At 47.0% G+C, this 23,091-nt stretch overlaps 1 protein-coding gene across 1 annotated transcript in view; it reads right to left on the minus strand.

Annotated features, from left to right (window-relative positions):
• Positions 1-725: 725 nt before the first annotated feature.
• The window catches only part of LOC122393755 (ubiquitin-conjugating enzyme E2Q-like protein 1), a 41,755-nt gene continuing 19,389 nt past the window's right edge, over positions 726-23,091 (minus strand). The window contains exon 2 of the mRNA XM_043390087.1: positions 726-1,784. Coding sequence (XP_043246022.1) covers positions 1,656-1,784 — 129 coding nt within the window. The 3' untranslated portion in view covers positions 726-1,655. The remainder of the gene's footprint in view (positions 1,785-23,091) is intronic.

Below are 23,091 nucleotides of genomic sequence, written 5' to 3' on the forward strand. Positions count from 1 at the left end.
CATTCCTGCCATTGAAAAGATATCGACTTCAGACTTTGTGTAAGCGTTGGCAGGCTTGTTGTCCATAAATAGAAGGCATTAAATGCTGTACATGCAACATCTTTTTGCGCCAGTTTCGTCTAAAATATGTCAAGGCGCGACGGGGACAATTGTAACATTTTTGCAGGGGTCAAATGTAACAGGTTATAGGTCAGTGGCCATTATGTCGAAGTCGTCAAATTTTCAAGGAAGATGAAACATTGCTAGAATTACGAGAACTGTAAGTTTTGTCGCAATCAGCAGCTTTTTACGCGATTGATTTGCGAAAAACCGAGGGAGAGGAGGTCCATCCAACCCCTGTATAAGTGCGAAGTTTTAAGCCTTTTTTCCTGAGAAGAACCGTCCCTACCAAGTCTGGGAAGATGAACAAGTGTTAAATACTTTTGTTAAATCAAACTTTTGGAAAAAAATTGTGTTGCTGTAGCCTGTAAATTAACATGTTACAATTGTCCCCGGGTGGTGTTACTTTTGACCCCGTATCTGAGGTGAATTGTAACAGCTGAATTGACTTTTTCGGACAACAATTTTGACCCGAAAAAGAAGTTATTTCGGAAATGTTTAAACTGCATTTTAAAGACAAAACATCATAGTTTCTGAACATAAAAGAAAGAGCTTTATAACTGCAAACGTGTTTGCTCCAGATGATAAAATGCAAAAAATGTTACAATTGACCCCGTTCTCCCCTACCCTGGCGCCCACGTAAAGTGCGGCCGATCTCCGGGCGCAGGGCGCCGCGGTCCGCGGTAATCGGGCCGCGGTTTTTGCCGGTGTTGTATGTCGGTGCTGCTGCACGCCCGCGGGCAGCGCTTTGTCCCTTCTGGTCACGAGCAGCGGCCCGGCAGTGGCGGCGGCGCGCAGTCGCGCTGACCCTTGACCCGGCGCGAACTGAGTCACCCCGGCACTGCACCGCCGGCCGCCAGTGATTGGAAGCATCCGCGCCGCGGCCAAACAAAGGCCCGACGCCCCCGCCCCCATCCTTCCCCTCCCCCGACGGACCGCGGGGCGACTGGCCGAACAGCTGCGGAGAACTGACTCTGTTTTGCCCCGCTGACTCGCCGGAGCGCGGACATACAGCTCATCGCTGACACTTCCGGGTCCGAGCCGATACAGACCAGAGTCCAGGGCCAAACTCAGACCCCGACCCACTTCAAAACAGACCCCCGCACCCCACCCCCGACCCAGTGAAGACCAGAGAGCCCAAGCACCGGCCTCAACGCAGCCCAGACCCGCTCCAGACCTATTCCTTGGCCTGCAGTTCAGGCCCAGTCCACGGAACATCTAGACACTTCCAGATCAGTCCCAGACCCATACTAACGCCAGACAAGGTCCATGTTTCTAAGACGTCCTAGCACTGGTTCTTGCGATTTTTCTTCCGCTAGCAGCGGCGAGAGTTTTTTTTCGGCTCCATCTGGTCACATGCAATTACCCATTCTTCAGCTAAATAACTATCCAATAGTATATGATCTAGCCCTCCCCTAAGCTCTGAATAGACAGCGGTGTGGTTTCAGTTGCCAGCGGCGCGTGCTCCCGTTGAACACGGTGGCCCCGTTGAGCTCGCGGGCCACGTGCACGAGCAGGAGGCGGGGCGCGGCGGGCTGTGGGCGCGGCCACCCCCCTCAGCCGTCGGTCAGCGGCGGCGTCACCCAGCCGTACTTTTCGTGCGTCTTGACGATGCTCTTGAAGGAGCTCTCTGCCGAGCGTCTGCTGAACTGTTTCGGCTTCTTGCCCCGTCGGTCGACGCGGCCCTGCCGGCGAGGGGCGCGCGGGGTCAGAGCAGCTGGGGCAAGGCAGCTGAGACGGTGAATGTGAGGGTCCGTGGTGCTGTCCGAGAGGGGTCAGTCAGAGTGTGACTGCCGCTGAGGAAGCTGAGAGAGCGTGGACCGCGTCAGAGTGTTGTGCACTGAGTCAGCTGATAAGGTGTCAGCCGAGTTCCCCAACCTCGTCGATGTGTCGTCGATCAAACGGCTATCCGTTTAGCATGGCTGCACTTGGGCTTGCCCTGGAAATGAGTTACCAATAATTTAGTTTTCCAATCCTTTTAAGCATCCTTTCTTCATGTATCATAACTACGTCCGTTAAAAATAAGCAGGTCCATGACAAAATTTCTGAAAGACGACGAAATAATGGAGATGAGCAGCTTATGCTCCGTGGCCGGCAAATGTTTTTTTTTTTTTGAATTTTGCTCCCGACAGGCCGAGGCCCTGGTCGGGGTAGGGGGAAGTTACTAGCTGGCAATTAGCCAGATCTTCCGTTTTACTTTACTTTAATGCCGGCTATGTTATTCCGGCCCAAGGCAATATCAAGAGCAAAGTTTACGTTAGACCGGCTCATGTGACGTCCGGTGGGAGCAAGTGCAAGGGAAAGCCAGAAAGGGTGCCAGAGTGGCAGTGCCGAGAGGGATTTTGAGTACTTACATTTCTTGCTGCTGAATCTTGATGCTGAAATGTGGTAGTGTTGTAATGTGTGCTGTTGTTGTGTTGTGAGTTCCACCAGGAAAGTCCTAACTAGAAAAACCTGGTGCCTATCTTAGAGGGCAAAACCTGTGCGCTTTTGCCAAATTGCACAGGAAAATCCCTTTGCTTTGATATTACGTTACGTTATATCGCTAATGTGTAAGTGTGTTTGTGGAGCTATCGCCTTCATCCACTCCCGGGGGCCATGGATGCAAGCCACCTAGGCCACGCCCGGGGTGTCCGGCCAGATGGCTTCTGTGTCTCGAGTGGGCCTCAACCTTTAAGAGCGATCCCTGTCGAGAACCGCGAGAGGGATGGGCAGGTGCCGATTGCCGCCGCCGCCGCCGGAGGGACGCAAACGCGCGCGCTCGCAAACATAGACGAAATCACGGCGCAACAAGAACAATGGAAACAAAGACAATTGCGATGAAACCACGAGAAAAGCCAAGAGAAACCAAGAAAAACCAAGAGAAAATCATGTGTCCAAGGAGTTGGGGGAGGAGCCCACCGCCGCGTGCCAATGGTCCCCGCGGCGGCGGCTGGTGCCCGTAAGCTCGGGGCTCCTACAAAACCCCTTTTTTTTTTTGAATTTTGCTCCCGACAGGCCGAGGCCCTGGTCGGGGTAGGGGGAAGTTACTAGCTGGCAATTAGCCAGATCTTCCGTTTTACTTTACTTTAATGCCGGCTATGTTATTTTTTTTTTTTAAATTTTTTTGAATTTTGCTCCCGACAGGCCGAGGCCCTGGTCGGGGTAGGGGGAAGTTACTAGCTGGCAATTAGCCAGATCTTCCGTTTTACTTTACTTTAATGCCGGCTATGTTATTCCGGCCCAAGGCAATATTAAGAACAAAGTTTACGTTAGCCCGGCTCATGTGACGTCCGGTGGAAGCAAGTGCAAGGGAAAGCCAGAAAGGGTGCCAGAGTGGCAGTGCCGAGAGGGATTTTGAGTACTTACATTTCTTGCTGCTGAATCTTGATGCTGAAATGTGGTAGTGTTGTAATGTGTGCTGTTGTTGTGTTGTGAGTTCCACCAGGAAAGTCCTAACTAGAAAAACCTGGTGCCTATCTTAGAGGGCAAAACCTGTGCGCTTTTGCCAAATTGCACAGGAAAAATCCCTTTGCTTTGATATTACGTTACGTTATATCGCTAATGTGTAAGTGTGTTTGTGGGGCTATGTGTCTCGAGTGGGCCTCAACCTTTAAGAGGGATCCCTGTCGAGAACCGGGAGAGGGATGGGCAGATGCCGATTGCCGCCGCCGCCGCCGGAGGGACGCAAACGCGCGCGCTCGCAAACATAGACGAAATCACGGCGCAACAAGAACAATGGAAACAAAAACAATTACGATGAAACCACGAGAGAAACCAAGAGAAACCAAGAGAAACCAAGAGAAAATCAAGTGTCCAAGGAGTTGGGGGAGGAGCCCACCGCCGCGTGCCAATGGTCCCCGCGGCGGCGGCTGGTGCCCGTAAGCTCGGGGCTCCTACAAAACCCCCACCAAGTGCTGACTGGTATGATTAGAGAACTGACGTTTCAGTGCGGACTCCAGTGACGTAACAATCCATTAAACGGGTCGTTGCGGACGGCATAGTGCCGACACCTCTTTCTCCAAGCAGATGGGGGGCAGAGGAGCCCGCCGCCGCGTGCCAATGGTCCCCGCGGCGGCGGCTGGTGCCCGTAAGCTCGGGGCTCCTTAATTGACATGGCCAGTATCCAGGAAATCAAAAAGATTGAGTCCCGCGCCCAGAACCGCTATCGACGGCTGGCCGACCACGGAACTGAGCGCGAGACTGTGCTATATGGATCGGTCTAGCCTGGAATTCTTCAGGAAAGAGAAAAGCAAGTCGAGTAGATCCGGGTGAGAATCGCCGAGGAGAGTAGGAATTGAAAGTGCTAGTTGGTTGTGGGTGATATATTGGATTATAGGTTGCCTCTCTGCTTGATATTGGGGACAGTGGATCAAGAAGTGTTCAATTGTGTATCTTATGTTACAACGTTGGCAGATTGGAGGGGGGCCTTGATCAAAGATATATTCATGTGTCAATTTAGTATGTCCGATTCTAAGTCTGGCTATAATTACTTCTTTAAGCCGGGTATTTTGATAAGCAGTCGACCAGTGTCCGATAATTGGTTTGATTGGGTGAAAGTAGTAATGTGGATTTACGTCCCATTCAAACTGGACATACTTTTTGTAGGACGTGTAAATGACATTAAGATAATCTGATACCGGGCATGGGAGGGAGTTATTGGGGGGATCACGGAGGCTGGCTTTGGCCGCTTTGTCCGCGCGCTCATTCCCCACAATATTCGCGTGACCGGGTATCCAGATTATCTTAACTTCTCTGTTTTGGTCGGTGATTTGATTAATTTGTCTTTTAATGTCTCGCGTGATTGGGTGCGAATCATTATGGGCCGCTGCGATTGATTGCACTGCTGCCTTGGAATCAGTACAAATCATTAGTTGTCTATCAGGTTTGTTGATTACGTGTCGAAGCGCTGCACTGATCGCGTAGAGTTCGGCCGAAAAGATGGAGTGGTTATCGGAGAGGCGGGTGGATTGTGCGAATCCTTTTATATAGAAGGCGGCTCCGGTCTTGTTGTCCGCCCGAGAGCCGTCTGTGTATATAAAAGTATGGTCTTTATGGTCGTTTTGGAATTCGAGGAAAAGTTGTTTCATTTCATCAGTGTTCATGTCTTTTTTGTTGTCATCGAAGAGGATGAGGGTTTGGATGGGGTGCCTAGTCCAGTACGGGCTCAGTGGAGGGTTATCTAGAACCTTTGGAGTTTCTATTTTATAGTCCCTAAGTATGTTTTTAAGGTGTCTTCTTATTGTTTGGTACTTGTATTCTCTATGTGTTATTATGTTATTTTCTGGTAGGTTACTGAGTATAGCGTATGGTATTGTATCTTTTCTTGCCATTACTTTCGTGTAATACCTTATAAGCTGGTATTCTCTTCTTCTTTCCAAAGGAGGAATGTTTGAATCAACACGGAGATTCGATGAAGGCGAAGTGCGGAGTGCGCCAGAAATAATGCGAAGAGCGGAATTCTGGATACTCTCGACCTTGTTACTGAGAGTAGTGGATATATTTGTTAGTAAAAAGGCATTATAATCCAAGATGGATCGAATCAGAGATGTATATAGAAGTGTCAGTGTTTTTCTGTCGGCGCCCCAGTGTGTACCAGAGATACATTTCATGATGTTGAGGCGCCGGGTGCACCTTCCTGTGATGTCTGCTATGTGTTGTGTGAAAGTGAGTCCCCTGTCCAGTGTGATGCCTAGATATTTAAAGGTATTTGTTTGCGGAATCTCAACCCGGCCCAAACGGAGCGGGCGTGGAGGTGTGGGGTGTCTGCGTTGTTTGGAAAAGGTTAGTGAGGCTGACTTGTGGGGAGCAATTTGCATTCCCCACTTGTCACACCATTTGTTTACATGGTTTAGTACCGTTTGAAGTTTTTGGTATGCCGCATTCACATTGTGGTGCGACGTCCAGACCGCCAGATCGTCCGCGTACATGGAATAGTGTACGTTATGTGTTACATTGTGTATATTGTCAAAGATGTCATTTATATATATAAGGAAGAGCGTCGGGGAGAGAGGACTTCCCTGAGGGACGCCGTGATCGAGGTTATGTAGGGTTGAGTAGGTGTTGCCTACTCTGACCTTGAAAGTGCGGTTATTAAGAAAATTACTTATGAAATTGGCCATTCGTCCGCGTATTCCCATGTTATGTGTTTTTATAAGTATAGCTTTGTGATGTACTTTGTCGAAGGCTGCTTTCAGATCGAGGAAGAGTGCAGCTGTCACTTTATTATGGAAAAACCCCTGTTGTATCGTGTCAATAATGTGTATCAAGTTGTCAGCTGTGGAGCGTGCTGGTCGAAATCCGTTTTGGTGTTGTGAGAGCTTGTGTTGTGATTCTAGGTACACTCTGATTCGATTGTTGACCATTCTCTCGACGATTTTAGAGGCACAGCTCGACAATGAAATTGGTCTGTAACTAGCTGGATCGGTGCTATGTTTGTCTTTTTTGAGAATGGGGATGATTATACTTTCTCTCCAGGAGTCCGGAAAGTGGCCTTCAACCCATAGCTGGTTGATGACCTTGAGAAAGTGTTCAAGGCCAAAGGGGGTTAGTTTTCTGAAGAACATGTAGGGCAGTTTGTCCGGGCCTACCGAAGTATTCCCACACTTTACGATTGCATGTTGTAGTTCATATAGGGTGAATAGGTGATTGTAATGTTCTGTGTTGTCGGATTGGAACGTGAGTGTTGATAGGGTGGTGCTGAGGTTGTTGTGTAGAGTGCCTGAGTAGTTGTTGTTTGAGGATATGTTTGCATAATGGGCTGCAAATTGTGTGGCAACTGCTTGTGGGTCTGTTGTGAGTGTGTTTTGTATAATCAGTGACGGAATTTTATATATCTTTGGTTTATTGATGCGGAAACATCTAAGATGTTCCCAGACTTTAGTAATGGGTGTGAAACGGTTGAATTTGTTCGAAAAGCTTTCCCAAGACTCTTTTTTTGCTGCGTTGATGACTTCTTTTGCGTTCCTGATTTCGTTCCTGAGCTGAATTTCATGAGCAACACAGGGGCAGGCCCTACATTTCCGTAGGGCTCTGCGGCGCCTCGCGACTGCTTTTTGACAGTTTTCCGTCCACCACGGGGCGTGTTTGTAACCCTGTCTTTGCTTTGTCAATGGGACAGAACGTTCAGCTGCTTCGCCTATTATCTGAAGGAAACTTTCTATGTTTACTGTATCGTTGTCATTTACGTTATTGTTTGTATTGTCGTTGAAGCTAAGAATGTCAAGTTGTTCATCTATGTCGTCCTGGAATGTCGTCCAGTCCGCTTTGTTAAAGTTCCATTTCGGGAGGTATGTATTTATGGTTGACCTTGAAGAGGATTCAACTGTTATATGCATAGGATAATGATCACTAAAGTATTGGTCGATTTGCACTTTTGGGGTAAAAAGCAAGCTGATTTCTGGAGAAGTCAGCACAAGATCAATTACCGAGTATTGATTTGTTCCGTTCATGATTCTGTGGAATGTTGGTGATTTGTCATTAAGACAAATGAGATTATGTTTGTTAATGATGTTGTAAAGTGTGGTGCCGCGCTGTGTTATGTTGTTGCAGCCCCAGGCAGTGTGGTGAGCATTAAAATCACCTATTATCAATTTAGGGGAGGGGATTTGGCCAAAGAGTCGATCCAGTTGTTGGTACGTTACGTTAATACTAGGTGACAAGTAGAGAGAGATTACATTAACGTCTCGCTGTGCAATTTTGATTGTGGTTGCAACGTAATTTAGGTTAGAGTCAAAGTTAACTTGATGATGTAGAAGGTTGTTAGAGACATACAAAGCCGAACCGCCTCGGCGTGGGGAATCATTTACGTTATTGCAGTAAAGAGAATATCCAAAGAGGTTAAAGTTATATTTAGTCGAGTCAGTGTCGAGGAAGTGGGTCTCTTGGATGGCGGCTACTAATGGCTTTTTATTAACTATATATTCACGGAATTCCGCCCAGTGGGATACTACAGAGTTAGCATTCCACTGGAGCAGGAATTCCTCCGTGTGTTGTGGCATATTACTGTTTCTTTAGAGCGGACCGAGTGAGCGGGCCGGACCTGGCTGACTCCAGCACATCCAGGTCGGCCAGGCTCAAGGGAACGGTGTTGTTCCGGCGGAGCGGTGGAGTGTCGTGGGGCGGCGGTGAGGGGGTGGGGGCGCTGACTATGGTAGTGTCTAGCTCGTCGAGCTGTAGGGAGATAGTGTCGGCCTCTGACTGGCCGCTGCCGAGGCTCTCCGCGGAGCCGCTCGAGTGTTTGGAGAGGCGGGACGGCCTTGGAGCGGGGTCGTCAGTGTCGGTGTCGGTGTCGGTGTCGGACCGGACGGAGGGCAAGGCCTGAGGGGCGGCCGGTGAGGACATGGCGCCGGCTTCTGGGTCCTCGGTAGTGCGCTTAGGAGCGGGTGGCACGGAGCGTGCCGGTGGTGAGGCCACCTTATGGGTCGCCAAGTGCTGAATGGTATAATTAGAGAACTGACGTTTCAGTGCGGACTCCAGTGACGTAACAATCCATTAAACGGGTCGTTGCGGACGGCATAGTGCCGACACCTCTTTCTCCAAGCAGATGGGGGGCAGAGGAGCCCGCCGCCGCGTGCCAATGGTCTCCGCGGCGGCGGCTGGTGCCCGTAAGCTCGGGGCTCCTTAATTGACATGGCCAGTATCCAAGAAATCAAAAAGATTGAGTCCCGCGCCCAGAACCGCTATCGACGGCTTGCCGACCACGGAACTGAGCGCGAGACTGTGCTATATGGATCGTTCAAGTTTAGTATTGTGTAGAAAAACGAAAAGAAGGTCAAGTAGGTCTGGATTTGAATCACCAAGAAGAGTAGGGAGCGTCATTGGAAGTTGATTAGTAGTCGTATATCTTTTCATCGGTTGTCTTTCAACGTCGTATAGGGGGCAATGTAGAAGAAAATGTTGGATTGTATATCTTATATTACCTACATCGATGGCATAGAGGAGGCGGAGTTTGCTCGATAATATAGGTATGTGTGAGTTTTGTGTGGCCGATCCGGAGTCTCGCGAGAATCACTTCTTTTAGTCTGGTGTTCTGATTGGATGAGGGCCATGGTTTAAGAAGGGGTTTGATTGGGTGGAGGTGATAGTGGGGATTGATGTCCCAATCGAACTGATTGTTTGAAGGCGGCGAATAGTGAATTTAGGAGGTCGGATGCCGGGCATGGGAGCGAGTCGTTTGGAGGGTCCTGGAGACTTTCCTTGGCGGCTCGGTCCGCTCGCTCGTTGCCCGTGATGCCTGCATGACCCGGTATCCATGTGACCTTGATTTCGCGATTTCGATTTTGAGTTATTAGTGAGTTAATTTGTTTCCTGATGTCGTGGATGATAGGGTTTGATGAGTTGTGTAGTGTGTGGAGTGATTGTACCGCTGCCCTCGAGTCGGTACATATCATGATTTTGTCGATGCTTCGATTGGCAATGTGGTGAAGTGAAGCCTTGATTGCGTATAGTTCGGCGGAGAAAACAGAATGATGATTGGAGAGGCGGAATGATTGGGTGAAACCGTCGATGCAAAAGGCGGCACCTGTTTTCCCGTCGGCGCAGGAGCCGTCCGTATAAATGAATTTGTGGTCTGGATAATCGTCTTTAAATTGGAGAAAGAGGCTATGCATTTCTTGATTGGAGATCTCACGTTTGGTGTCGTCGAAAAGAAGCATTGTTTCTATGTGATTTTGTGTCCAGAATGGACTAAGAGGTGGGGTAGGTATTACCTCGTGTGGGGTTATCTTGTAGTCCCTTAGAATATTTTTAATGTGTCTTCTTATTGTAGGGTACTTGTATTCTCTATGTGTTATTATATTATTTTTTGGGAGGTTCGTCATTATGTTGTATGTTATTGTGTTTGGTTTCGCTAGAGATTTTATGTAGAAGCGGAGAAGTTGATATTCCCGGCGACGTTCTAGTGAAGGAATATTGGCATCAGCTCGGAGATTCATTGTTGGAGATGTGCGGAGACCGCCTGTGATGGTGCGTAGAGCAGTGTTTTGGATACTCTCCAGTTTGCTGCTGAGAGTAGTGGATATATTGGTAAATAGAAAGGCATTATAATCCAGGACCGATCGAATCAGGGATGTATATAGGTGTGTAAGTGTGCGTCTGTCGGCGCCCCAATCTGTGCCGGCGATAGCTTTCAGTACGTTGCGTCTACGTGTGCATCTTGATGAGATGTCTTTAATGTGTGCATTGAAGGTAAGTCTCCTATCGAGAGTTACTCCTAGGTATTTGAAGATATTTACTGTCGGTATTATTTGGCCTTGCAATTGTGTACGAATGCGCGGGTTAATATGTTTGGGTTGTTTTGAAAATGTCATAGTGGCCGATTTTGTTGGTGCTATAACGACTCCCCATCGTTTGCACCAGGAGTTCACGTCATTAAGCGCTATTTGAATGCGATTGTGAGCCGTATCGACACTGTGATGGGTGGCCCAGAGGGCCAGGTCGTCGGCATACATTGAATATTCTACGTTGTGGGCTGTTTGATTTATGTTATTAAATATATCATTGATGAAGATAAGGAAGAGTGTCGGGGAGAGCGGACTCCCCTGTGGGACTCCGTGGTCCATTTTGTGTGTGGGTGAGCATATGTTGCCTATTCTTACTTTGAAGGTTCTGTTTTCCAAGAAATTACTTATAAAGGCAGCCATTCTGCCCTTAATGCCTATATTGTGTATTTTTATTAAAAGTGCTTCATGGTGTACTCTGTCAAATGCTGCTTTTAGGTCGAGAAATAGCGCTGCGGTGACCTTGTCATTGTAAAAGCCTTGCTGAATTGTGTCTATTATGTGGATTATGCTGTCCGCTGTAGAACGGGCTGGGCGAAAGCCGTTTTGGTGTTGTGAAAGGAGATTGTTGGACTCTAGATACACCCTGATTCGATTGTTGACCATTCTCTCGACAATTTTAGAGGCACAGCTTGACAGGGATATAGGTCTATAACTAGCTGGATCGGTGTTTGGTTTATCTCGTTTAAGAATGGGAATGACAATGCTTTCCCTCCAAGAGTCTGGGAAGGTGCCAAGCCATCAACCCAGAGTTGGTTAATAGCCGAGAGAAGTTGATTTAGGCCGAAGTCGGTTAGTTTTCTGAAAAATAGGTATGCTAGTTTATCTGGTCCTACCGAAGTATTGCCAGATTTAGAAATTGCAAGTTGAAGTTCGTAAAGGGTAAATAGGTGATTGTAATGCTCTGTATTGTCGGAGTGAAAGGTAAGTGTTGCTAGTGTGGTGCTGAGTTCGTGGTGGAGTACTTGCGAAAAGCTGTTTTGTGATGAGGTGGATGCGTAGTGGGCTGCGAAATGTGTTGCTACTGTGGTGGGTTCTGTTGTGAGTGTGTTGTGTATAAGCAATGATGGTATTTTGAAGCTTGGCGTCTTTTTATTTTTAAAACATTTTATATATTCCCATATCTTGGATGTGGGAGTGAATCGGTTGAACTTGCTTGAGAAGTTTTCCCAAGCTTGCTTTTTGGCGTTAAGTATGGTGTCTTTACAATTTTTAATTTCTATGCGGAGTTCTTTTTCGTGTTGGGGGCAGGGGCACTTCCGGCATCGCCTGAGGGCTCTGCGCCTTCTGGCGACCGCATTCTGACAACTGTCACTCCACCAGGGAGCGTGTTTATACCCGGGCCTTTGGCCGGTAAGTGGTATGTTAATATTTGCGGCTTCATTGACTATATCTAAAATATTTTGTATATCAATGTTATTATTACTTATATTTACGTTGTGGTTGTTATATTCCTCTATGTATTTGTCAATGTAATCTTGAAAGCCGTTCCAGTCGGCCTTCCTCATGTTCCATTTTGGAAGGAAGAAATCGTTTTGACTCCTTGAAGAGGACTCTACTACTATGTGAAGAGGGTAGTGATCGCTGAAATATTTATCGATTTGGACTTGGGCCGAGAAGAGAAGACTTATGTCAGGGGATGCTAGAACAAGATCTATGACCGAAAGTTTGTTAATACCATTTTCAATTCTGTAATATGTCGGTGTTTTGTCGTTGAGGCATATGAGGTCATGCGCATCCATGATGTTGTTAAGTATGTGTCCGCGCTGTGAGGTGTATTGGCAGCCCCAGGCAGTATGGTGTGCATTAAAATCACCTAGTATCAATTTAGGGGAAGGAATTTGTTGGAAAAAGTGATCCAGTTGTAAATGAACAAGTATGTACCTAGACCTATAATTGTGTCTTGTTGGGTAAGACGTTGATGATAACACCCGAATCGCCTTAGAAATGTACACGAAAGTGGTCAAACAGTGCAACATTTGTACGTCTCGGTATATACATAAAGGAAATAACCGTCCCAGGCCATGCCAACATAATTGTTGATTGATTTGAGCTACATTGCATAATATACATGGGGCTCCTACTTGTTAATGAAATAATGTAACCCTCCTTCAGCAATAACTATTGGATAGGATCAAACGGTTCCTGCTCCGCATTGTTTCATCAGGCCGTTTTACCCTAACTGCCTCATAGTAGCGACGACAGCTCTGTTAAAGCTCCCTGGTAGCGGCGATTTGAGGCCGCGGCGGTTGTAATGTCGGGTTCATTTCGGCGCTAACGAGCACTGCCCCGGGCTGCGGCACTTGAGGCTCTGCGCGGCGACGCGGTCGGGGCGGCTATATGAAATCCGTCCGCCTCTCGGCCCTAATCTGACATGTTAGCCGCGGTACATTTAGTCCAGAGCCGCGCCCTCCGGAAAAGGCGCTCAAAACGTTGTCGGCATGGGGACCGGTAGTGCGCGACGTCCACTACATATGCAGCATACAGTATAAATGTTACAGTTAGTATGCGAAATCCGTTAGTTTGCAACGCAACTAGTTTCGTTGCAAACTACCTGACCGGCCAGGTAGTTTGCAACGAAACTAGTTCCGTTGCAAACTAACTGACCGTCCAGTTAGTTTGCAAACTAACTAGTTAGGATGCAAACTACCTAGGTACGTTGCAAACTACCTAGTTACTTTGCAACGAAACTAGGTGTGTTGCAACGGAACTAGTTGTAATGCTAAATCGACGAGGCAAGTGGCTCATATTTGTCAGTTATATTCAACTTCTATGTAAATTTTAACAACGGTTGTTAAAACAAAGCTGTGTTTTTCTAACGGGTAACACTTGACATAAGAGTAGGACGCAATTTATGGATGAAACAGTGAATTAACTAGATTCGACTACATAATGTGACGATCACTGGCGGATCTAGAGGAGGGGCAGCTCCGGGGGCATTTTGCGATTTTTTTTGCGACACACACTAACACCAGTCACTACCGCCGCTGCACAGAACAGAACTGAACTGTATTGTCCCATGGTCCCATGGCCCGTGGTCCGGGGTGAGCGTGTGATCAAGAATCTGTCTCACCGGCCGACTCCTATACTGCGACTTGCCTAGCCAGTAGCCAGGTGACCTAGCGGTGCCGGGTCATTCGGTAACAGCCAATGATCAAAGGGCAGGCTGCGTCACAGACTGATCGGTTGTGGAGGTAGGAGCTCGTCAGCGGCGCGGTTCTGGAATAGGGGAGACCCGGGAGGTGTGGGCCGGTTTTGGGTAAAGGCAATTTTCTTCCAGTGGGCAGTGGCTAGACCCGGTTTTTCACTCTGTGTACGTGAAAATGTTTTTCGCCTGCAAAGTGTGCCTGATATTAGGCGTCTGGGACTAACTATTTTGTCTCGAGATAACTTTCAATAAATCATGCGCTTTTTCGTTCCATCAAAATACACGGGGAGGCATGGGCCGGTGCTATGTTTCATATTCTTTTCTCGACAATGAGAACAATACTCGTAGCTGGTATTTACCTTGATCTCTCTTAGAGCCCAGCCACCGCATAAGCGGCCAACAGCTTACTTCATTGAGGTCACTTGGGCACATAAGTATTTTGGTAAACTCCAATCATGCTCCACGAAATAAGATTAATAATATTTTTTTCTGTTCGAATGAAATTTGTAGGTAAATGTTCGACCTTGCGCGGCAAAAATAAAACTTATTGAAGAGGACATTCAATGAAAGCATCATTTCGTTGATTTAGGATCAACGGGGGTGGGTGGCCCGAACCTCCCGGTTAGGACGCCAGAATGTGCGTAGCATCTCAGCTCATAATCTTGCAACAAAGCTTCAAATTGTCTATCCAGTCCTAATTTGCATGCTTTAAACTTTATGTTAGCGATGGTCTGATATCATAAAACGAGCCTGGTTCAAATTTATCACGAATTTTTTGTATGTACCGTATTTTACTCGAAGAGGGCAAAAACGCTTTATCACCGCTCATTGCCAAAGAAGACTGAGGAAGATTTCGGAAATCACGTGGGTTGTACATATAGGTAACGGAATGGCTGCTACCAGTTTACGCGGTCAAACATGTAAAAATACGCAACACTTCTTCAAAACTGCGATGGCCCATACCTCCCATATCACCCGGGTCTCCCCTATTCCGAAATCGGCAGCAGAACCTTTCTTTCCGCTTATGTCTACGCATTTATGGTGACGACTAGCTGTTCCAGAAAGATGGTCTTAAACGTTGCGAGAGACAATCCCAAAAAGTTTTTCCTAATTCCAAAAACCTTTCGGATTTTGATTCCAATCCTTACACACGGCTGTGCAGTCTAAAACAAGTATTTGATTATCAAAGTTGTTTAGTTTTCGTTTCATTCTCATAATAAGTAAATATTTGTCGCTTTCGGGCGCTGCGTGGATGGCGGGCGATTTCGGGCGCCCCCCCCCCCCTCTGGATCCGCCAGTGATCGTAACGTTATGTAGTCGAATCCGGTTAATTCACTGTTTCTATCCTAAATGTGACCACCCGTCTTATGTCTAGTGTCACCCGTTAGAAAAGCCCAGCTTGTTGTTAAAATTTACATGTAAGTTGAATATAACCGACAAATAGAGCCACTGCCTCGTCGATTTCGCATTACAACTAGTTCCGTTGCAACACACCTAGTTCCGTTGCAAATTAACTAGGTAGTTTGCAACGTACCTAGGTAGTTTGCATCCTAACTAGTTAGTTTGCAAACTAACTGGACGGTCAGTTAGTTTGCAACGTAACTAGTTGCGTTTCAAACTAACGGATTTCGCATACTAACTGTAACATAAATACACTTACTGTATGCCTACAGTAAGCACAGTGCAAGCAGGACTTACTCCGTACGGGATTGGTATTTCCATCCGACGCTCAGGTACGCCGCAGGACATATTTTGCCCAACTCATCTCACAATAACATCAGACCTCAGCAGTAGAACCCCATTTCACCGAAATCACAAAATTATTAGGTATGTTATTAATAACCTTATGCTCATATTAGGAATTATATTCAAAAGAAAAATACAGATTAATATGTTTCGGCTTGCGCCTTCATCAGAATATTCTGATTCTGATGAGGGCGCAAGTCGAAATATATTAATATGTACTTTTCTTTTGAACTAATTACTTATATGAGCATAAGGTTATTAATAACATACCTACCTAATAATTACATTCATAATGCTCCAAAGGGCCATAGCAAGATTGAAATCACAAAATGGCCGGAAAATGAAAATAATAGCGCTGAGGGGAGGCGGGATTCATATATGGTCTGTGTACGTATGTACATTGTAACAAACATTTACCATCAGTAACTTTCGTTTCGAATCTGTTAAAGTGTGTAGTCATGTGTATTGTGTATGGCTGAATCTCGAATAGACACAGTGAACGAGGCTTTACCAATGGTACAGAAAAGGCGGCAACTGACAGATAAAAAACACCTGAATCTTGACCTATGATTTCCCAGAACTAATCGGTCCTGACCGGCTAGGAACAGGTATAATCACTTCTCCTCTATTCCAGCACACCGACACGTTCAAGGTCTGTGAACTCGACGACTAATTGACTTCCCATCACAAAAGGCTGTTTCAGGTCACGTTTCCATCCGGGCACCTAGCGCCTGCCCCGCTTTATCCGAGCGGCAGGCGGCGCCGGCCGGCGCGGCTCCGGTATCCCGCTCCCCCAGACGCTCTTTGTCCCCGTGTGCCTGGGGAGGGGCGCCCGGTGGGGAGGGGAGGGCAGGAGGCCTCCCCTGGTTCCCACGGCCAGCTGCCGGGGAGGGGCACAAGGGACAGGGTGTTCGCAGAGCGGTCACATCTGTTGGCGCCCCGTGCATGTAAGAGGGGGAGAGGACAAAGGGAAAGATATCAGATATAAAAGATATCAGGGATATCAGGGCTAAAGATATCTGACATACACAGAGAACAAAGGGGAAAATAGCAAAAACGGAATGAGTGAAAGAGAGAGAGAGAGAGAGAGAGAGAGAGAGAGAGAGAGAGAGAGAGAGAGAGAGAGAGAGAGAGAGAGAGAGAGAGAGAGAGAGAGAGAGAGAGAGAGAGAAAGAGAGAGAGAGAGAGAGAGAGAGAGAGAGAGAGAGAGAGAGAGAGAGAGAGAGAGAGAGAGAGAGAGAGAGAGAGAGAGAGAGAGAGAGACAGGCAGACAGACAGACAGACAGACAGACAGACAGACAGACAGACAGACAGACAGACAGACAGACAGACAGACAGACAGACAGACAGACAGACAGACAGACAGACAGACAGACAGACAGACAGACAGACAGACAGACAGACAGACAGACAGACAGACAGACAGACAGACAGACAGACAGACAGATTCTTATAGGGAATTATAGGTATCTGGAGTGGTGGAACAAAGATGTGTTGCTACAAAGAAAAGAACTGCCAAACAGCTATCAAGAAAGTTTGATAACGGCGAGAACCTTGCCCACAGCTAGAAGAACTGCCTTGTCAAATACCAGCCACGAATATAACTTTCCATTCACCTCTTCTTTAAAAAAATTGCCGAAGCCCGCAAGAGCATCAATCAGGAACTGAATAGGGGAGAGTGGGGCACATTCGTGCAAAAAATGGATAAACCCATATATCTGTTCTTTGGTTAGTGCAATGGCAAAATTGTTGATTGTAGTATGGAAAGGAACTATTGCAGATAGTTTTCCTCTTTAAAAGTTATCCTATAAAATTATTGCTTCCATTAGAAAAAATGACTTTTATTAACTCTGAACATTTGCACGAAACTGCCCCACCTATGGGGCACATTCGTTCAAGAGATGGGGCACTTCCGTTCACCCGGCAAAATTCGAGAAATTACCGGGCATTACCAGAAATTTACCAAAGGAAATTGGCAGGGGGTCATTTCACTTGATTCCTTTCGACAAGAATGCATTGCACAACAAATGTAGAAAGAATGGGCTGGCCAACAAGAATGTGCCAACTGCCGGCCTCCGTGACCTCGCCAAGTTCGCGTGAATTGCTCGTCACGACGTCGCAAGCAGTCGAGACTGAGTCAGGCGAGCGTCATTAGAGAAACCTACTACAGATAAAGTCATAAATCGCAAAAACTAAAAAATATATGCACGAATGTGCCCCCAGGCAGTGCGTACACGACCCTGCCCCACAACGTTATTAGTAATATATTTCAAAATTTCTTTTTGAAAAAATGACACTTTTTCAACAAACAAGTTTGCAGCAGTTCCGTGAATAGAGTGGGCTTCTTCACCCCCAATTTTGAAAAGCTGAACCACATTTCCGAGTCAGGATCACGAAAATGGATGATATGAGAAAAGTTTGGAAAGCTCACGAATATTACAAATTTGCGTTTTTATCAAGCATGACAGCAGGTACAGTGTTGTCTTCTACGGTGAACGAAGGGCGGCAATGATAGACATATTTCCATAATTTACCTTGAGCTCGTGCAGTCATTCGTGTTCCCATAAACTGCTGAAAACGAATGTGCCCCATGCACGAATGTGCCCCACTCTCCCCTACCAGTCTGCAAAACGGTAAAAGAAAACTTGCATTAGGTGGTAAGCAATTAGGTTTGACACAAGTATTGCTGATATTTACACGTTTACCTACATATCAATATTCCTTTTGTCGCGTATTTGTTTACCACATAATCTAACATGTCTCAGTACCAATAAAACAATCGTAGGTATACTTGAAACAAAAATTGCATTATGATCCTACATTTCCTTGCGTTTAGCACAAATAAGCTAAACAAAGACCGCTGAGCTGTAACTTACGAAATTAATGTTTAAAGGCCGCCAAAGCCAGCAATCAGCTTGGTCGGAATAAAAACAGGCGCAAAAGAGTGTGGTTCCGTTCTAAGCCTGCGTTCCCATGTACACTGTACAGTCATATGTCACTAACAAGCCAAACAAAGTCCAACGATCGCGTTCCAGCCCCGTCGTGGCGTTCTGACCGCGTCTCACTAATACCAGTTATACTATACATGGCCGGCCTGCGGACGCCTCTTAAGTGCCCCCCCCCCCCCACACACACACACCCACAGTGCGCTCTGCTCGGTTATGTAAAGCCCCGCGACGGTGTCGCCTGTTCGATTTTTCCTCGCTAGTCAAATTTAGAGTTTGGGTGAACCCTTGCTCATTGTTACATGATGCGTCATACTTCCAAGATTGGAATAAACACTCGCCTGTAAATACGACATAAGCATTAAGCATTACTGATTACGCAGTGCCCAATAGGTACTAATATTTCTAAGTGCGTAGAAACGTGCTTTTATGGGTATTCTAAAACTTCTCTCTGTGAGTGAGTGAGTGTACTTTAAAAGTTATCCCACATATGCTATCAGTTACTATCCTGATGCTTCCTTTATTTCCTCGATATCAAGATTCGCATGACCAATATGTTTAGCAGACATGTGCATGGATCCGAGTGATGAATCTATGATCTCAGTGGATCTCGAAGCAAAGTACAGGTTGGGATCTATGATCCCACCGGATCCGGCGTGAAAAATACATCTTGGATCTATGATCTCATATGATCTGACGATAAATTAAGAACATGGATCTATGATCTGAGTGGATCCCACTATGCACCACATTTGAAACCATGTTTTAAAGGGTTTATATGCCAATAAGTGACACAAAACTCAGGATTATGACGTGTGATCACATAAAATCACTAAAACAGAACGTTTGTGAGTTGAAACAAGTGCTTTTTTGGGATATATGTGTTGACAAAAAATAAGTGAGGATCTATGATCTCACTGGATCTCAAGCAAACAATGAGACTCGGATCTGTGATCCCTACGGATCTCTCGATAAATTACAGAGCTGGATCTATGATCCCGTCGGATCCGAGATCAGGATCCGTGGGATCAGATTCCAGATCCATTTTCTCGGATCCATGCACATGTCTGATGTTTAGCATCTATTTGAGGCTATCAGAAGTCAACAGACCCCACTGGTATGGCCAACAGACCACACTGGTGGGCTGACCGGAATCCAGGGCACGGACTTGCAATTCACAGCCGGTCGTGACGAGAGGATACATCAAAAGTTGTGAAATTGCGCGCTATTTCGGTCAACGAGAACAAAGATACTGTCGGTGGCGGCCGCTTCTCAGAGCGGCAATTTCGCCAGTTTGGAAGGGCGCTGGTCCGCTGGCCGGGAGCGGTACAGTAGCCGGGACCAGTGCTGGCTCACAGGCCGTACCAGCTCCTCGGCGCTACAGGAGGGACGGCTGACTACACTGCTTCAGCCGCTCCCAGGAGATACAACGGTCGCAGGGACCTGGGAGCCTGCCTCAGCTCCTGGACAGCACAGCAGTTACTGCGACCCCGCACCACCTCCCCGGCGGCACAGGAGTGATTTGGGACCAGTGATTGGGAGCGTCTTAGCGGTGGGCCAGGGTATTGGCGGATCCAGGGGTGGGGTATTGGGACAAAAATGTTCCTCCCAGCCAAACCGGAAGTCCCTGAAATTTAGGTACCGTTTTCTATAGAAGAAAGAAAACTTGCATACCGTATAGTTTGCTATAAAGTGCACAGTAACGCATAAGACATCCAAACCAGGGAACTTTTGGAATTTGGAGCAGCCTTTTTGGGGTATGCCCTGTCCCCTTCCGCGCAGCGACGAAGAGCACCTTCTTACGACCGCCTTTTTGGATTCGCTAGTGGGCCAGGGTGAAAAACATGGACCGCCAGGACGAATAATAGACCAAAGGTATACTCCACACTATTCGCTATTCAGCTTAATATACGCAGTCGCATAGGTGGGCATCGCTAATCAAAAAGCTAGTTTCGTTAATCGTTAATCCGTTAACTAAAAAGTTAGTTCCGTTAAAGGTACTAGGTAGTGTGCCAGCTTTCCTGGACCGTATGGAGTTAATGGCCCAGATAAGGAGAACCGGATTTTTAGAACTTATCCATACCTTCAAAACTCATGGAAACGTCTTAAATTCTTCAAATTTTGAGTACCCCAGTGCGAAATTCGCCCCGACGGGTTGTCGGTCGTACCCCAACCACATTTCACACCACTATGAACAATAAATGCACACACCGAAATCGCTATTACCGATAGGCTCATCCAATCAAGTTTCGATAAACCCGTTCATCATCATCTCCTGCGGTTTCGAACACGCCTGATAGGTGGTGCGGTAGACCGCGCCCAAAGCCAGGGCCCCGGTAACGTGAGGTAGCCGAGTCGGGGCAGCGTGCGCTGACCCAAGCCGGGGCCGCGCGTCCTCCCGGTGTTATGTGATAGCCCGGGGCTGCCCGCGGGGATGCGGTAGACCGCGCCCAAAGCCGCGGCCCCGGCTTGGGTCAGCGCACGCTGCCCCGACTCGGCTACCTCACGTTACCGGGGCCCTGGCTTTGGGCACGGCTTCTGCTCATACTTTGTGGTGCAGTGGTGGTGCGTCGGGCCGCGCGCTCCGACTTCGGCCAAGAAAAATGCGTCAGCTGATCATTGTCATTTCTGCCACTTTCATGTGGTGAGATGGGGTCATAACTTTAGAGACGGCTGTTTCATATCAGTTATTTTACATGAAATAATATTTCAAACCATAAATTAATGTTCGACAGCCAAATTAAAGAAACAATACCAATACAGGCTTACAGTTTAAATTCGACATTGTGTTGTCTACGATTAGACAGCTGATAACTCATTCCCGTACGTCGTAACTCTATAATGACCTTTGCTTATTGTCACATGTGCGCCGCATTCGCGATTGTTGCCGACGCCCGTTTGCAGGTGAGCCCACTACAGTTGTTATACATATCGAAAAACCGATAAGCTTTTAGGCAAAAAAAGCATTATTTTAGGCCCATTTTTTTGATTTTTTGCGATATTAGGTAAAAACAGAAGCTTCTTATCCTAGGAAAAATAAAATGGGAAATCATTGGAAGGTGGCACACTACCTTTAAGCGATAATCCGTTAATTCACAACAAAAGTAACGGAAGTTACTTTAGTCCGTTAATCGTTAACATTTTACACGGTAATAACAATATGAAAATGCTTGTGCATTTTTCTGAGGACAACTCGACCAACCTACGCTACCTCAACTTCAAATCACGTAATAGCAATGTGTGCTCACGTAATAGCAATGCAAACCGCGCACGGGTGCTTCGCTTTTGTAATGCCTGCGCTACTATCAAGGTCGGTGTAATAGTTGTTATTTGGCCACAACTGAAATAAATCAAATGCTGCCAGATCCAGAAGGAAAAGCTTCGCCGCATGAAGGTTTCATACACACCAGTAACTTTACAGTAAACTTTTTGCTTCGAAAAAAAAGTAACGATTAACGGATTAACGGACTAAATTTAAACGATTAACGGAGCCGAAAAGTAACGGAACTAAAACGGTCCGTTACACGTGGAAAAAATTAGCGAGTCCGTTAATCGTTAACCCAAAATTTAGTTCCGTTAATTAACGGATTAGCGATTTAACGGACTTGCCCACTTATGCAGTCGTTAGTGTAATTCTCATAGCACGGCCAAAATCGCCTCCTAGACGCATTTTTCGCTGGCACGTTTATAGCAAACTCGTGTTCACGTTTGAATGTTGCGACTTGTGGATACACAATTACGAAAATTGCATCGGAGAAATCATGGAAAACGTGTTGCAAATTCAGTAGGTATTGGTAGTGTGATTGACTGTATTTATGTAAAAAATATATGTTATTTGAAACACGCTCGAGTCCCATTCTTCAGTTTGTAATGCAATTCTACCAGTAGGTAGAAGTGGATCTAGCACCCCTGGAGGATCACTACAAGTTCTTCTCGGACACCCTGAAGCTGACGATGACCAAGCACATCCCGAGGCTGAAACAGCACCGAAAGAAGAAAAGTATCTACATGACAAGAGAGGCATTGACACTCAGGAATAGAAAAACAAAACTGTGGAGGCGCTACGTCAGGACACAGGCCGAGGCCGATCACACCCGCTTCACTCGAGTTCGCAACGACTTGCGCAGTCTGACAAGAAGAATCAGGCGGGACTTCGAAAGGCAGCTTGTCAGCAGCCTGAAAGAAGGGGTTAAGCCCTTCTGGCGATATGTCAACTCCCGGATCAAGACAAAGGCGGGGATCGAAGACCTCAAGAAGCCTGATGGCTCCTTGGCCTGCTCTGATGAGGAGAAAGCGGCTGTGCTCTCCGAGGCTTTTGCCAGTGTGTTCGTGAGTGAAGACTGCTCGAACGTTCCTGGCCTGACATCTCAATGGGAAGGTCCCCTCCTCGAGAGAGTCGAGGTAACTCCTCACATGGTCCAGAGGAAGCTTCGCAACCTCAAAACGTCAACTTCCCCGGGTCCCGACGAGATCCCCTCGAGAGTCCTTCGTGAGCTGGCCATCCCACTATGTGCTCCCATCAGCTCGTTGTTTGGGAAATCGCTGGAGAGCGGCGAGCTCCCATCCGAGTGGAAGAAGGGCTCTGTAGTCCCTATCTACAAGAGTGGCAGCAGACAGGAGTCCACAAACTACCGACCAATCAGCCTGACATCAGTCTTGTCAAAGATACTTGAAGGATTTGTCCGGGACAGGCTTATTCAGCATCTGACCGAAACGGGACAGCTGAACGATGCTCAGCATGGTTTTCTCCCGAAAAGATCATGTGCTACTCAACTCCTGTCATCCCTGGAGGACTGGACGCGGCTGATTGAGAATAAGGAGCCAGTTGACGTCGCCTACCTCGATTTCCGAAAGGCGTTCGACTCCGTCCCCCACCAGCGCCTACTTCGGAAGC

The sequence above is a fragment of the Amphibalanus amphitrite genome, unplaced genomic scaffold (assembly GCF_019059575.1).
Source record: "Amphibalanus amphitrite isolate SeventyFive unplaced genomic scaffold, NRLGWU_Aamphi_draft 000552F_arrow, whole genome shotgun sequence".
Lineage (NCBI taxonomy): Eukaryota > Metazoa > Arthropoda > Thecostraca > Balanomorpha > Balanidae > Amphibalanus > Amphibalanus amphitrite.